Source organism: Carassius carassius, chromosome 15 (assembly GCF_963082965.1).
Source record: "Carassius carassius chromosome 15, fCarCar2.1, whole genome shotgun sequence".
Classification (NCBI taxonomy): domain Eukaryota; kingdom Metazoa; phylum Chordata; class Actinopteri; order Cypriniformes; family Cyprinidae; genus Carassius; species Carassius carassius.
Genome location: NC_081769.1, coordinates 30,585,852 through 30,602,015, shown reverse-complemented (window position 1 = coordinate 30,602,015; position 16,164 = coordinate 30,585,852). Strand labels below are relative to the sequence as shown.

Sequence of the window (16,164 nt, the reverse complement as noted above, 5' to 3'; positions counted from 1 at the left end):
TACAGTAGTACTCTCAACATTTTGTTCAACATTTTTTTCTTTTTTTTTTATTATTCCACATATTTATTAATTTACATACAAACATCTACGATCTTTACAGCACAGTACAATGATAAGGTGATAAACTCTCTGTAACATTGAAATTATGGCAAAACACTGAAACTGACAAAAGCATCAGAAGACCTATGGTATATTTGTAGAGTACACGGATGTTGGCCTGTTGTTTTCTTTCATCGAATATGGCCAGCAGATATTTTAGTGTGCTTTCTTGCCCAATAGTTTTGGGGGCAGAGCGAACATGTTTACCACTTATTGCTTTAATTTCTCTTCGCACACAAGATTGATTGTTGCTAAGTGAACACGTTTAGAAATAAAAAAGACCCTGTAACAAAACCCAAAAGTCTTACAGCCAGTAATACACAATCTTAAGTGAGGACCAAATCAAGGACTGCTTGTACACAGATAAGTCTTAGCTTCACTGAGATTAGTTACTGTAATTCACAGCATACAACAGCAATTGTGACATACTCATTGTAATTAAATGAAGGGAACAACAGCTACACGTTAGAGATGTAAAGGGTTACAAACTGCAGAAATGTTTTCAAAAGTGACAACAAAGAAGTTCAAGATGATTGGTTGTGCGTACAAACAATAACCTAGTTGACTGCCCAACCAAATCTTTAATATTTATCGTTTTCAAGTCTTCCCTCAATTGTAACCAGCATTCAGCTCGATTTAAACGTTTATAAAAGCACAAAGTGCATCCCATCTCAGTAAAACACCTGATTGAGAGATACTGTATGTCTATAGCCTCAAAACATTGTTATTCATATTGTTTTTGTGTTTGGTTCACCACATCCTGCTGGAACATCGATGTATTACAAGTTACGTTTTTGTCTGTGCCGTGTGTAAGATCTGCCAGTTCAAGCCGAGGAAGTAGAAAATATTTGGCAATTAAAGATGCGCACACATAAACATCTGTGACACTACTGGTGACCAAGGGTCACGGAAGGGATGGCAGTTTCTAGAATTTTATAACTATGTGGCAATGCGCAATGCCGCTTTCTCCAATTGAAATAGGCTGTAACATTTGAAGGGCTTGAAAATTACATCTGTGTCTAAATTGAATAGTTTGTGTTCGGTAACCACTTTGGTGGTTAGTTTAAGTCTAAAACTGGTTGGTTGTATTGTATGTCTACTCTGAGCACATAATATGGCTGCTATCCTACAAAATGGCAGTAAAGAACATTGAGAATGACACCAAAAATGGACTTTGTGTAAGCAATGGCTGTGTTTACAAGCAACAGGGCTGAAATATAGCTTCCAGCCAGAGGGAGTTTTGTCTTAGCTGAATTTTTTTTTTTTCTTGTCATTATCTGGTTATTTAACCAGTTTTCCATTATTCTCTATGGAATTAGTATTAATTGTGCTTGGTAATATGTAGCAGAATTGGACAAGTTGCTTGTCCTAATGGGATATCCTAGGTTTTTGCTTCCTATCAAATGTTGCTTTATTTTTAAAATCCTTTTTTTATGCTAGATCCAGTTACTGCTACCATGTCACCAAAGAATTGCACATCAGGTCAACAATGATACAGCAAAAAATTCACCCTGCATGTGGCACTACATCTGTTTCTACAGATACTCAAAGTAAAAAATACTATAAAATCAAACTCTCATAAACAGTTATATAAATAAATATAAATATTCAGAGAACACTCAACATTTCACAGGCAAGCACACATACTTCCATACTTACACACACACCCACACACAGACGGATACCTCTGTTTCTTTACAAGAACACAAGAGAAAACGTGAAGGAGGGTGACTGTGTGTTGCAAATCAGTGTATTGACTTGTTCAGTCATTTTTTTATATATTTTCTTTGATAAAAAATGAAATCCCTTAATGAACAGAAAAACCGTATATACATACATCAAATGGAATCTATCTAAGACATATGTTGATTCTAGTTTAACATTTGAACATGTAAATATCTTTTCTTATATATATGTTTATATATTTAATAATAGTTTAAGTGTTCAAACAGACAGACTTGAATTACAGCAAATTTGTATATATTTATATTCAATACATAATTTACATAATCATCAAAATAACACTATTGTTTTGGACAGTTTAATCAAATCGCATTGTGCTTCATTTGTTTATTTTTTCCTTTCGTTTTTTCTTATGTGTTCAATGAATTTTTTATATGAAAACGGGGCGAATGTAACATTTGTCACATTCAAAAGAGACACAATTGGATCTCAATAGGAACACAAACTCTAGGACAAAGAATGATAGTAGCATACATAATGGTATACAACCCATCACGTCACTTTTCTCATATTTTACATAATGTCCAAATTATCAAAGGCAGAGAAGCGTAATACAGATCACGTTCATCAGTTATGTTCAATATCTTCAAGCATATTCTTATGAATCGTCACGCTTCATTGCATGCACAACACCGTCAATAATCAGACATTTTGAAAGATCAACCAAATTTGAATTCCAAAAACCAGAAATGAGTGAACCACTGTCTATAATATAATAATTTGACGTCAGTGTTAATGCATTAAAACATTTTAAAAGTGAGGGGTGCTTGAGCCGATATTGCAGGCAATTGCGGCATCACACACTTTTTACATTTTTGGGACACAACAGACTAGAGTAAAGCAACAACATTAACCATCACCAGCACCACTAGACCAACACTGTCCATTCAAATATATCTACCTACTGATTTCACCGGTCCTCAGTGATGCTTTTCAAATTATCACGTGATGGCTCGAATGAAGGTTAAAGGGAAAGTCAAAATGAACACGTTAAATTTCACATTCAGTCCATAACGCAAAGCTGGAATGTTTTTAACATGGCAGATTTTCTACACACACACACACACACACACACACACACACATTCGCACAGGTTTTCCAATATTCCTGTAAGACAGTGAGACATCAGCAGGGAACATATCTGTACATGTAGATCTGAATGAAGTCAAATAAAATTGAATGAAATAATAATACGATTGCACCTATTGGAGGAATGAAGATATCTGTAAATGGTAGATTTGTGTCGACTGCTTCCAGCTTTGCTCACTCAGGGATAGGGTCAAACTCAAACGCCGCAACCTGTATGCTGGAACGCTGCACTATTGAAGAACCTGACCACGAGTCTCAGGGAGCTTGAGAGCCAAGAAGCTTCCAACTGCCAAAGCCCCTGATGCGAAGAGGATGGGCACCGCTTTAGTGATGCCCACGAACGACTGGAAGATGCTGATGCCCAGAACTGCAGCTAACTTACAGAGGGCGTTCAGAAAGCCAAAGGCTGTAGTTCTGTGGAAAAGAAGAAAAATATGTACAATTTCATAAATTGGATCTGTCTGAAAAGAAATTCATCCTTCTTTTTCAAAAATGTCTCTCCTTTTATTTGCTCTAAAAAGGCTCCTTTTATTTGCTCTAAAACTGTAATATTGTGAAATATCATTAAAATTTAAAATAACTTTTTTTTTTACTGTTTTGAATGTATTTTCAAATGTAATTTAATCCTGTGATGCAAACATAACTTTTTTACTCCACCATCATTACTCCAGTCTTCAGTGTCACATGATCCTTATTCTACACTTTTTAAAAATTAAAGGTTCTTTATTGGTCACTGAAGGTTCCACAAAGAAGCTTTAACAACCGTGGAAACTTTTCATTGTAGAAAAGCTTGTTTATAGCAGAAAAAAGGTTCTTTAGACTAAGAAAAACATGATTCTTATAAGAACTGTTCACTAGAAGGTTCTTTGTGGAACTCAAAATGGTTTGAATCTTCTATGGCATCACTGACTGCACACAACAAAAAAAGGGTAATATGCTGAAGTAACATTTGGTATAATTATGAATGTTGAAAACAGTTGTCCTGCTTCATATTTTTGTGGAACCATTTTTTCAGGACTCTGCTAAATAGAAAGTTATTTGGGATCTTTTATAATATTGTAAATGTCTCCGAAACTTTCTGAAATCAGTTGTTCAGTGCTTAAACTCTTAGGGGTGCTAAAGAGCCCATTTTGTTAAGCAGGCACTGTCAACATATTTTCTTAGAAATAATGCATAGCACTTTATGTCAGAACTGCTGAGACATCATTCGTTTTGACTGAGAATTTTTAGATATGCCCTAAATTATGATATATTTGATCTGCACTGCAGTGCCAATGCAGCACAGAATTACTGACATACATTTGATCTATTAATCTTTCAAAGTATTTCACACAGTGTGAAAATTGTTTCACACTGTGTGAAATGGAGAAGAGAAGTAGAAGAGAATCTTGCTTTACAAATATGTTTTAAAATGTAGCGTAAGTGCCCAAAATTGTATTGAGATAACTGTTAAATACACATACAGAGAGAAAAGAGGACAATTGTGATAGAATTATGAGCTTGGCCCACCTCTTGTCCGAGGGGTACAGCTCCACTGTAAGCACATCCAGGGCATTCCACGACGCAATGCTGATGCCCCCAAATAGACAGAGCAAGGCGATCATAGCAGATTCACTGTTTCCAAATGACAGGAAGAAGCAGCTGACGCAGGAAATCACACTGGAGCCCGCTGCACCAGATGATAAGAGCGAGAACGAATGTTTATCATTTTTTAAAAGAATTCATATTATTCTGAGCTCCAAAAACTATTTAGCAATGATGCAACTTGTTTTTCTTACCCAGCATTCTTAGACGTCCGATCTTGTCCATGAGCAGGGCAGACACGATGTTCCCAGGAAGGACAGCAAGTGTGCCGAGAAAGCTGACGAAATAGATCATGTATGCGTTGTTCTCATCACTGAAATCCAGCATACAGCCCTCTTTGTTATGCAGAAAAGTGCTGTTGATGAGTTTGCTGTTGATCAGCCGGTACTTGAACAAGTCTAGAAACAGATGAGGGCTCTTGTTAACCACTGCAGCAGCGATTCTTCCATTACACTAATTTAAATATGCAGGCGTTTTAAGGTCAAACTGCTGTAAGAATCAATAGGGTGACCACACATCCTTTTTACTCCGGACACGTCCTTCCCGGGATTTCTAAATTGCCAAGCTTTGGCTCTGTTCTCCTATTGACAAGCTCTGTAGAGCCCACCCTATTGCATCCTACGATTGGTTGATTATGTACAATGCTTGCATGCCATTGGTCAAACTACTTACCTTCAGCAATTATGAAAACAATAGCAAAGTAAAGGCAAAACCTGGATATTTTAGACAACTTAGAAATCCTAGCCAAGACTTGTCTGGGAAAAAGAGGACCTATGGTCACCCTAGAATTAATAGACATCTTTATGCAATGTGTTCTAATGCATTGAGCTACTTCAAGATGCAACTGAATTTTGGACATTTGCCTCAAAACTAAAAGCTTGTAAGCTGTCTACTGTCTTCAAATGGTCATTCACACAGGATATGGATATTATAGTCATTGCCAACTTGGATTAATTTATTCACTTAACCTTTTGAAAAAAAGCATTTTGCATGCCTATAGTGCATGTCAGGGGATGCATGCATGCAGGCATACACCAAAAAAAAATTCAGGAACACAGAAGATGATATATTGAAGAATGTTGGTAACCGAATGGTTTTGGGTCCGGCTGACTTCTATAGTGTGGACAAAAAAACAAAAAACAAGATGGAAATCAATGGGATGTGAAAAGGTTTGGTTACTAATATCTTATTTTGTGTTTTACAGATGAAAGAAATGCATGCAGGTTTGTGATGACTTGAGGATGAGTAAATTATGACTATCTAATGCTTTGGATAAAAGCATCTGTAAATGCATTCATGTAAACATTACAATGTTGTCTAGGTAGGCAGTGTACTAGGTTTTGGAACAGAACCTAGTCTTTCCTCATCATTTATTTGCTCTGGAAACTGCTCAGGGAAACGATTATAAACGCCCAGCACGACTGAATCAGGAAAAGCAGATTGTCATTCCTTCACAGACAGGCGGAGGAAGAATCTGAGCTGGTGTTGCTAGGATACCTGAATCATTTTCAATGCATTCAGTAGCTCTAAAAACAGAAGCCATTTTAACCGAAGAAAAACATGTCATATGAGTGTCTTCTTATAAAGGATCAAATCTTCGAATGACTACGGCTGGAATTCCAATATTTTTTTTATCTACGTCTGAATGCTGTTGAATGCCAATACTATATATTTTTTATACCCAGAAGGGTGAAACCTGTGGTTTTCTCACCTGTGTTGTAAAAGAGGGTGGAGATAAAGGTGCAGTTTCTGAAGAAGGTGTTGCTTGACGTGATATCCTCAAAGTAGCATTCCTCAAACAGGGAGTCCTCAAATACCATAGACTTCATCTTCAGATTCAAGAACCTTTAATGACAAAAAGAAGTTTCATTTAGAAAATTAGTATTGCTGCCTGAGAGGCATTCAGAATTCCTTTAGCTTCTACAAAGTGGCCCAAATACAAATGGATAACCTGGAAAGTCTCCATCTGGTCTCTGTGATTTTTTTTTATCATTCCTATTGGATTTGTTGTGCATGTTGAGACAAATTTGTATTTAGACTTTATTGAAGGTCATGAAATTAAAACTGCATTGTAACTATAAACTAAAAGCGTTAGATGATTAGAGATCAGCTTATATATTTAACCACATTCCTGATTAGCTGAACATAAACTAGATTTGTGGGAAAGATTTTATCTAGTTAAAGTGGAACAGCTGCTCATAATTGGGACACATTATTTAAATAAAACTGGAGGACACTGACTGATTAATGGTTTCAAAGAGGGGCTGGAGGGTGATCACACTATCACAGGCTTCACAGGAAAGCTTCTGAGGGACAGTTGCTCTGTTACAAACTCTACAGAGCTGCCTTACAGTCTACAGGCAGCCACCTATGTGAAATGTGTTTCTCTCAACTCGTCTGTATTCGCATGATTTTTAGCAACACACTCTGGGAATGAAAATCTTGTCTTTCTAAAAAAATATACATACTGTATGATCAAGGTTGTTATTGTAACTAAATCTAAAACTAATAAAAAATCATTTTAGTTTAGTGAAATAAAGCTGAACTATAAATATTAGATGAAAAAACTCAATTTAAAGTTTAAGTTTGAAGTACTAAAATTACTAAAACTAAAATAAATAAATAAATCCTAAGCCACAGTACTGTATATAGAAATATTAAATAGTATTTGAAATAAAAATGACAAAAACATACAATTACTATAACTTATATATATATATATATAGAGAGAGAGAGAGAGAGAGAGAGAGAGAGAGAGAGAGAGAGAAAGAGAGAGAATTTAAAGCTCATTTAAAATATTAATAAATACTGCATATGATATTGCCTTAGATTTTGGCTCAAACTATTTGTCTGCGATAAATGAAAGAAAAACGAAAGAAAAAAGGCGTGCTCAAAAGATAAGGTTGTTGTGTCATTCTCCCACACTTAAATTGCATTTCATCTGGAATATACCTTTAAAAAAAAACAAGCAAATGTCACAACACAATTCACCTTTCATAGAAAGGTCAGGCCTATTTACAGAAATATGTCTGGCATACTGCATGTGAGCAGCGCTTACTTGTTGTTGAAGTACTCTCCATTCCGGTGGATCTGGTTCTCCAGGGTGAAGTTAAAGGTCACATGCTCTACCTTCTCTTTGATGAAGACCTTTGTGCGAGAGGAGTACTCTTGTTTCTGCAGGTATTTGATCATGTCAGGGAACCAAACAGTCAGCCCATAGTAGCTGGAAACAGAGAGCAACAAGACATGAAACGATGCAGAGATGCATTCATAGGATGGGTTGGAAAATGCATGTGCTTCTGGGTAGTTTACCTGAAGGACATGGAAAACCACACGGCCATCATCATGTAGGTGACCCTCCGGTACTCTGAATTAAACACTGTCAGGAAGTTGCTCCACACCTGGAAAATAAAGCAGGATTTTATTTGAGTCCAATGGACTATAGAGACTTTGGTCTTTGTAATTTATGGAAACTTAAGCTGCAAATATGTGTCAATCAGAATCGCCACTAAAAACTTAAGAATGTTAAGATATGACCACCCACTGGTACTCAGCAAATTGTTGAGGGCATTATGATTTACTTCATGCAAAGAGGTTAACCAATTATAATAACAACCATTTACACACTGTATATAAAATAACAAGATTGAACAAGATTTTGTTTATGTTTTTGAAGGAAGTCAAAAATACAGTAATCCTGTCACATGTGTCACTTGATCATTCTAATATGCTGATTTGTTTCTTAAGATATGTTTCAGTAACACTTTATTTTAAGGTGTCCTTGTTACATGTTACATGTATTTACTATTATAATAACAATAAATTATGCATAATGACATGCAAGTAACCCCAAACCAAACCCTAATCCTAACCCTACATTAAGTACATGTATTTATAAAAAAGGCATAATTACGCTGTAACAAGGACGCCTTAAAATAAAGTGTAACCAATATTTTGTATTATAATAAATGTTGAAAACAGTTGTGCTGCTTCGTGTTTTTTCATTTTTATTATTATAAAATTACATTTTTATATTTTCAGTTTTTTATTTTAATTTGAGTTAGTTTTGCTCTTTTGTCATATTTATTCGTTTTTGTTCTTTTTAAATAGTATTTCAGTTTTAGTTCATTTTTAACTTTTATTTATTTCCAGTTAGTAATTTTAGAGCTTCAACATAAAATCTTTTTAGTTAGTTACCAAGAAGAGCTACCACTTAGATCTTCATTTAATATTTTATTATCAATTATTCTTAATTTAGTTTTTTATTTTTAGGTCAACAAAATAGTTTTTAATAGTTTTAGCCCTGGTTCTGCTTAATATTTTGGTGGAAAATGTGTTTGTTTTTTTTGTTTTTGTTTGTTTTTTCAGGATTCTTTGGTGAATAGAATTTTCAAACCGTATTTAAATATAAACATTTTGTAACATTATAAATGCCTTTTCTGTCACTTTTTATAAATGTAATGCATGCTTGCTGAATCAAAATGGAAAAACTACTTACTGACCCCAAACTTTTGAGCAGTAGTGTTCAATGAAATGATGACTTTTTGATGCAAGAAACTTTGACTGATATAAAACAAAATGTGTAGAGGAATACAATATGTCCTCTGTAGATCATGTGAAATGAAAATGTCATTTGTTTGAGTGATTTTTGCGGTGTTATCATACTCTACCTGATGGAAGAGGTTGGTCAGCTTGATCCTCCAGCGCTGATGCCAGGCTGTGGCCTCTCCACCCATGTCAACCAGCTCATCCATCTGTTTCACCGTCTTAATAGTGGTGACCTGAGGATTTCACAGCATGCTTCAAAACGGGCCTCCATAATTCACTGATATTCTCAGTTTTGTGGTAGGAATATTAACTACAGTACTTGGCAAAGAGAGGTGAGCCGTGTCTAATTAACAAGATTAAGACTTACAATGATAACCATTGAAGACTTTAAAAGGGTCCATAATACTTACAGAATGTTGTTTAAGTTCTCAAAATAAAAAAATAATTTTCATTAAATGTGCATGAAGACTAATTCGACTCAATTTCAGCCAGATAAATGTAAACTCATTAGCCTGGCTGCATAATTAATTTCTAATTCATACTGAGAAATGAATATTTCCACAATTCACTTGTTATTGTCTTTCTGATGGTGAATCTAGCAGTACTCACAGAGAAAACCCTCTCTGGATAGCCCTTGGCCCTCATGTTGGTGTCATGGACCTGCTTCAGAATCATCCAAGCTTCATCATGTTTTCCGTTCTGTTAAAACACACACATTGGAGTAAAGTCATCTTTCATTTAGGAGTGTATTCTGCACTTCTACCTCCAGCATGAACCAAAAAACAGATGCAAGCCGGCATATGGGACGTCAATAACCTCCAGGTAGAAGCGTGGGCTCTCTGGCATGGTGGTCAGCGCAGCGATAGCGGCGACGGATGGGAAGGCACACACCAGCACAAACACTCTCCAGCTGTGAAACTGGTAGGCTGAGCCCATCTGGAAACTCCAGCCTGGTTAAAGGGAAAGGGCATATATTACTAGTTCCAAAGAATCAGGCTCAGAAACAAGCTTTTCCATTAAGGGGCAACATTCCCAACTGGATAGGGTGACCATATGCGCCGTTCATACGGGACACGTCCCAGCCAGGATTTTAATAATGCCTAAAACATCCAGAGCAGTTTGACCAATAACATGCAGGTATTGTACATAATCAACCAATCATGGGGCTGCGTGTGAGACGGTGAGATCTAGAGGGAACGATCAAAGCGATGCAAATATGCGCACGTGTTTGTTCGTTCGATTGACTTGAAGCATCGCTGTGCACAAATCCAAAAAAAAAAACAAAGGGCGCCACAATGCCTCAAGTCAAACGAACGAACAAACACGTGGAAGTGATTCGAAAGCATAAGGAGCCGTCTGCTCTGCTCTTTATAGCTCTCATGAATGTTGCACAACGATCGACCTGCACAGTGCAAATAGCCAAAACCTGGATATTTTAGGAAATATTAAAATCCTGGCTAGGACGTGTCCCATATGAACGGCGCATATGGTCACCCTACAACTGGAACTGATGTCGAGTGGCATTTTTTACCTTTGTTTTGGGTTCTTGTATTTATTCAATTAATCCAATCAATCAGAATACTATAGATTTTAACCAACAAAATCTTATTAAAATCTAAAAAAGTCAAAGGTGGCACAGAAGCTGCATCTGACAAGGCATTTAGAGCATGTTTAATAATGGTTTATTTTGTCTGTAAATATGCAATGAGATGAATGTAATTTTAAATTGTAAAATGTAAAATTTTAAATAGCCTCAAAAGTACATACAAATAAAAAACAGGAACTAAATGTAATGTCCTTTTATGCAATTTCATATTTCATATTTTGTTTAATTTTTTTTGCACCAGCATCTTGCATTTGGGTGATATTTTTATGAGTTTTGTTGCATTTTTGCCCTAAACCCTTGTTAATTTCTGAGCCTTCCCTTAATGCACATTTACAAAGTCACAAAATATCCAAAATAGTTAATGATATCAAAATGTTTCCATTTTTTTCACTGTAAACTTTTTAAAGTGTGAATGCTAAAAATACCACTTAATTAACAACTAATAAATTACGTAGACTTCAGTGTTTCAGGGACAGAGAAACCACACTGGGAAAAATATAAAAATGTTTTTCATGTGGTAAAATAAATTTTGTTAAATTACTTGATTTTATAAAATAAATAAATAAATAAAATTAAGGGTAAGATTGAGTATTACTAGAAATACTGTAGCTCTTTAATGTAACAATTACACTTTTAACATTGCATTATAACTAGTGCATTATATTCACATATAGCATAATTAACAGTCATCTCCCAAGCCATACCTGGAACAGTCTGTGTGTAAGCTTGTTTGGACAATGTTTTAGGATTAATTATGGCAAAACAACTCAAGTGACTGATATTGCTGGTAATTATGGCAAGTAGGCTTTTAAAATCATGTCATACTTTTGAAGATAAGCTGATGAGATTTAGAACCACTTTTAACATTGTCCATGAATCATTTATTGATTATCACATGACACGATAATTGGTGGAATTACTTTCAGTGACATCTGGATCTTAAGTTACCGGTTCAGTCCCCTCTGGAGTAAGCTGAGGTTAAGTGTCCTGCTCAAGGGCACAGTGGTGATAGTTAATGGAGCTACAACCTTTCAGCTACCAGCTGAGATCAATTAACCATTAAGCTACAGAACACCACCCAAACAATGTGAGATTGATGGTTACCATAGTGGGGAATGATGGCCCAGGCCATGGCAGCAGCGTAGATGCCTCCAATCATCCAGAACATGCAGAGCCAGCTCAAGTGCTCCCCACGCTTCTCTTGAGCCAGAAACTCAGAGTAATAAGAGAACACGATGGGAATAGAGCCACCGATCCTACAGCACAAAACAGAGAGGGACTCCATCATTTAAAATAGAATATCCCATTTAAAATGAAACCTAACAGTGCATTTGTGCACCATTATAATTTTTTTGAATTTGAATTGAGCTGGTAAAAATACCAAGAAGTAGGTAAGTGCTGTTTTCATTACATTATAACCAATTACAGGGAAATTTCTTGGTATTTCTATAATCATTAGATCACAAAAAACTATAACAATGACAAAAGCTCAGAAAATCACTAACTAAAATGAAAATGACAACTGAAAAAAAAAAAACGCTAATTCAAAATGGGCAAAAAGTTAACTCTCTCTCTCTCGCTCTCTCTATATACACATATTGTATATACATTTATACATATTTGCTTGCTCTCATTAATGTAAAATATTTTCTATTTTGATTCAAATTCTGTAGTCATATAAATTTTATCTGAAAGGGAGCCAAATTCTCCCCTACCTTCATATCTATTTTTTATATATATATATATATATATATATATATATATATATATATATTTTTATATATATATATATATATATATATATATATATATATATATATAATGTAAAAGAGACTGTAGGTGTTGTGAACTGTGCATTTACCCCACACCAGAGAGCAGACGACAGAACAGGAAAGAGCTGTATCCTTGGACAAAGGAGGAGAAGAAAGCAAAGACACTGTTGATGGAGAGAGAGATAAGAAGGGTCTGTCTGCGGCCGATTCTGTCAGCCAGACCTCCCCACACAAAGGCACCCACCATCATACCCAGATACACAATTAGACCTGCGAGAGAAAGACACAGAGAGACAGGCCGATCAATACCTATACCAGTGTCCTGTCCCAATCAGGATACTCCATACAGACAGTAAATCAAAGTGACATTTCTGGAACTGAAGCCAAAATACGATTAAAATGTCAAAGTTGTGCTTCTTTTATAGAAGGGAACATTTTCATTGTTTTGTGCCTGACAGCTCAAATTCATTTTGTATTTTGTGTGTGTGCGAGGATTTGGTGTATTCACACTGACGGCTCTTTCACAGCTCCAGCACCAGCCTGTCATGTGACTGCGGGTGTGAACACAGACAGGTGTCACCCGGCAGACTGCTGGCACCGCTGGCATAGATGTGCTGCCACGGCAATCAGAAAGCAGGGACTCATCCATGGATACAATATAAAAGACCCAAGGAAAATGATATTCCTCAGATGTTGCTCTTTCACTTCTGATTAAAGTCGTTTTAATCACATTAGGTCTTGTTAGCTAAGCTAGTTAAGCACACCAGCATCTGAAAACACAATGGCTCTGTTCCAAAACCTAATGAGCTGTCGTACTGTCTGCAGCCTGTATAGGCAACATCCTAACTCAAATGGAAATCACTATATTGACAATAACATAAATATTCAACTCCTTATGTAATTTGCATAGGAGTTTCAAATCACCTAATATTTCCAGAAACACACATACATACATACATACATACACGCACACACACACACACACACACACACACAAAATTGGACAGAGGTATATCACTTATGCGATGTTATGTATGTGTTATATATTATATATTAAGTCTATATCATATTGTGTGTGTCATATATATATATATATATATACACACACATTTAGTAATACATTTCAGTATTTAATGAATTGCATTTATAAACACTTTTCTTCATTTCACCATCAGAACCAACACTTAGACTCCGATGAGCATCTGTGCTGGTGTCTGGTGTTTGTGCAGGTTTTTGAGATGATGCTGCAAATGTTGAAGTAGCATTAAAGTTGACTTTGTGAGGCAGCTGTCAGCACTACTTTTCTCTCACCTTGGCCTCATAATGGGCTGCTATGGCAGACAGCCGTGATGATGAGCCTTGATAGGCATCACTGCAATGCAGCACAGGGGTCTGTTATCTCAAGCCCTCCTCTCCAGCGCCCATCGGCTTTCACTGCACAAACCCTGGACAGCACATGCCAGCGGCTCTCAACACCTCCTGACTGAAGCGCTGTGTCCACTGGGCAATGCATTAGCAGAGAGGAGCAGCGCTAAAATGGGACAGTGGGATTTAAATACGACAAGACTGCTCTCTTATTAGCAGTAGAAAGATGTGTTTGCAGTCTGGGTTGAATTCGATGGGATAACAAATTGGGTGATGAAAACAACACTAAGGTAATGGTGAATCTGTCAAAGCATTTACTGACAAAAAGTGTAAAATTAAAAATATATGTTCACACTGCAAGAAAAAAAAAACCTTTACTTTAAGCCTGTATATATAAAACATTATGAAGTGTTTTAAGCATTAAATATGTACTTTAATGCAACTGATAATGTATTGTATGATCTTATGGAGAATTGTAACCACATTTATAATACATTATATTAATCTATTTATTCACTGTTACATCTTTAAGAAATATTATGCATTACCCTGAACTGCACAACACCTGTGTTTTTAAGTTTTTAATTACAATAATTTATGATAAGAATAATGTATTTAACATACATTATGAATACATTTATAATTCATTATACAGTTTAAAATAGTTTTTTTTCAGTAAAATATCTGAACATAAAAAAATAGAATAAATCTAAATAAAAAAAATTATCATTTTAGTAATCTTTTAAAAGATAATATATCTTACATGAAAATGATGAAATATCTCTGTGTGTGTATGAAATATTTCATATAACATGCACTTAAAACTCATATATTTATATATTGTGTAATATATATATATATATATATATATATATATATATATATATATATATATGTATATACTGTATTTGTGTATGTATGTGTGTGTATATATATATATATATATATATATATACACATACACATACACATACACATACACATACACATACACATACACACACATACATACATAAATACAGTATATACACACACACTATCTGTAATTATCTATACATATATATAAATTAAAACTACAAATGTATAAATCTTCAAATAAACAACAAAACCATATTTTTACTGGAAAAAAAGACAAAATAATATTTGTGCATATTTTTCTTGTGTTAAAGAACAACTTCACATTATTCAAAAAATACAATTGTTTTGTTTAGTGTATACTATAGACTGGGTGAAAGCATGATCATAATCTCAATAATATTCCATAAACAATGTGTTGAGCATTTGCATTCTGTGAAACTCTGCGGTGCTTTCCGCTGTATTCTGCGCTCATGCAGGCCTGTTTATGACCTTCAAAGGCAATGATGCAGTGCACATTTACTATTGAGACCTGAACAATAGAGATGACAACACCGAACATGTGCTGTGTGATTTTACACAACTCGCTCACCTGACAGCATTAATAAACACGGCTGTGCTCGAAGTTTACCACGTGTCTTGAATTTAAAGGCAAGGTCTGTGTTTTACACTGCCACTGCTACACTGATGCAACACGACGAAGCCAATAAAGGCTCTGGGATGGCTAAGTGGGTGGGTTGCCTGCATGATATCACAGGGGTCTCAGAGATGCAGGAGAGACGAGGGGCGGGGCAAGAGCCTGGAGACAGTTGACCTCTGCCTCCTCTTCCTTCTCAGAGAGAAAGAGAGCAGAGGGGGAAGGGCGAGAGAGGATTCTCCAGCACAGTGACAGGAAAGTATACAGGCTCCAGGGCTGCGAAAGTGAGGGTAAAAGAGAGAGAAACTGGGGGAGGGGACGAGAGACTATTTATAGAGGCATTTTTTTTCTGCGAGTGTGTCTATGCATCACAGACGAGGGGAGCGCAATGGACTGTGGCGGGTTTGTGTATTGTGTTCTTCAGTTTCACCCGGACTAATGTGCCGTTTGGCACCCGGTGTTCGGGTGAGAAACAGGCTAAACGTGCACTGTCAAAGATACAGGGGCGTCACCTTTCACCCCCACTGAGCTGAGCAGAAACACTCCGCATTTGTGCAGAACAAACGAGGAAATCTGACATAACAGCTGCATCCATCCATGTATCTATCTATCTATCTATCTATCTATCTATCTATCTATCTATCTATCTATCTATCTATCTATCTATCTATCTATCTATCTATCTATCTATCTATCTATCTATCTATCTATCTATCTATCTATCTATCTATCTACCTACCTATCTATCATCTTTATCCATCTATTTACCTCTTTTATCTTCTATCTCTGAGTCACTGTAGCATCCATCAATACATCCATCCATCCAAACAAATGTCCAATACAAATCCGTTAAACCATAAAATCTC

General features: G+C 35.9%; 1 protein-coding gene across 1 annotated transcript in view; it reads right to left on the bottom strand.

The window, feature by feature from the left end:
• Positions 1 to 1,485: 1,485 nt before the first annotated feature.
• Positions 1,486 to 16,164, bottom strand: part of LOC132158877 (synaptic vesicle glycoprotein 2A-like) — a 33,548-nt gene continuing 18,869 nt past the window's right edge. Inside the window, exons 3-13 of the mRNA XM_059568489.1 lie at positions 12,531 to 12,711; positions 11,774 to 11,925; positions 9,880 to 10,013; positions 9,673 to 9,762; positions 9,186 to 9,296; positions 7,828 to 7,916; positions 7,574 to 7,738; positions 6,227 to 6,360; positions 4,710 to 4,913; positions 4,441 to 4,600; positions 1,486 to 3,345 (exon numbers count right to left, since the gene is read on the bottom strand). Coding sequence (XP_059424472.1) covers positions 3,162 to 3,345; positions 4,441 to 4,600; positions 4,710 to 4,913; positions 6,227 to 6,360; positions 7,574 to 7,738; positions 7,828 to 7,916; positions 9,186 to 9,296; positions 9,673 to 9,762; positions 9,880 to 10,013; positions 11,774 to 11,925; positions 12,531 to 12,711 — 1,604 coding nt within the window. The 3' untranslated portion in view covers positions 1,486 to 3,161. The remainder of the gene's footprint in view (positions 3,346 to 4,440; positions 4,601 to 4,709; positions 4,914 to 6,226; positions 6,361 to 7,573; positions 7,739 to 7,827; positions 7,917 to 9,185; positions 9,297 to 9,672; positions 9,763 to 9,879; positions 10,014 to 11,773; positions 11,926 to 12,530; positions 12,712 to 16,164) is intronic.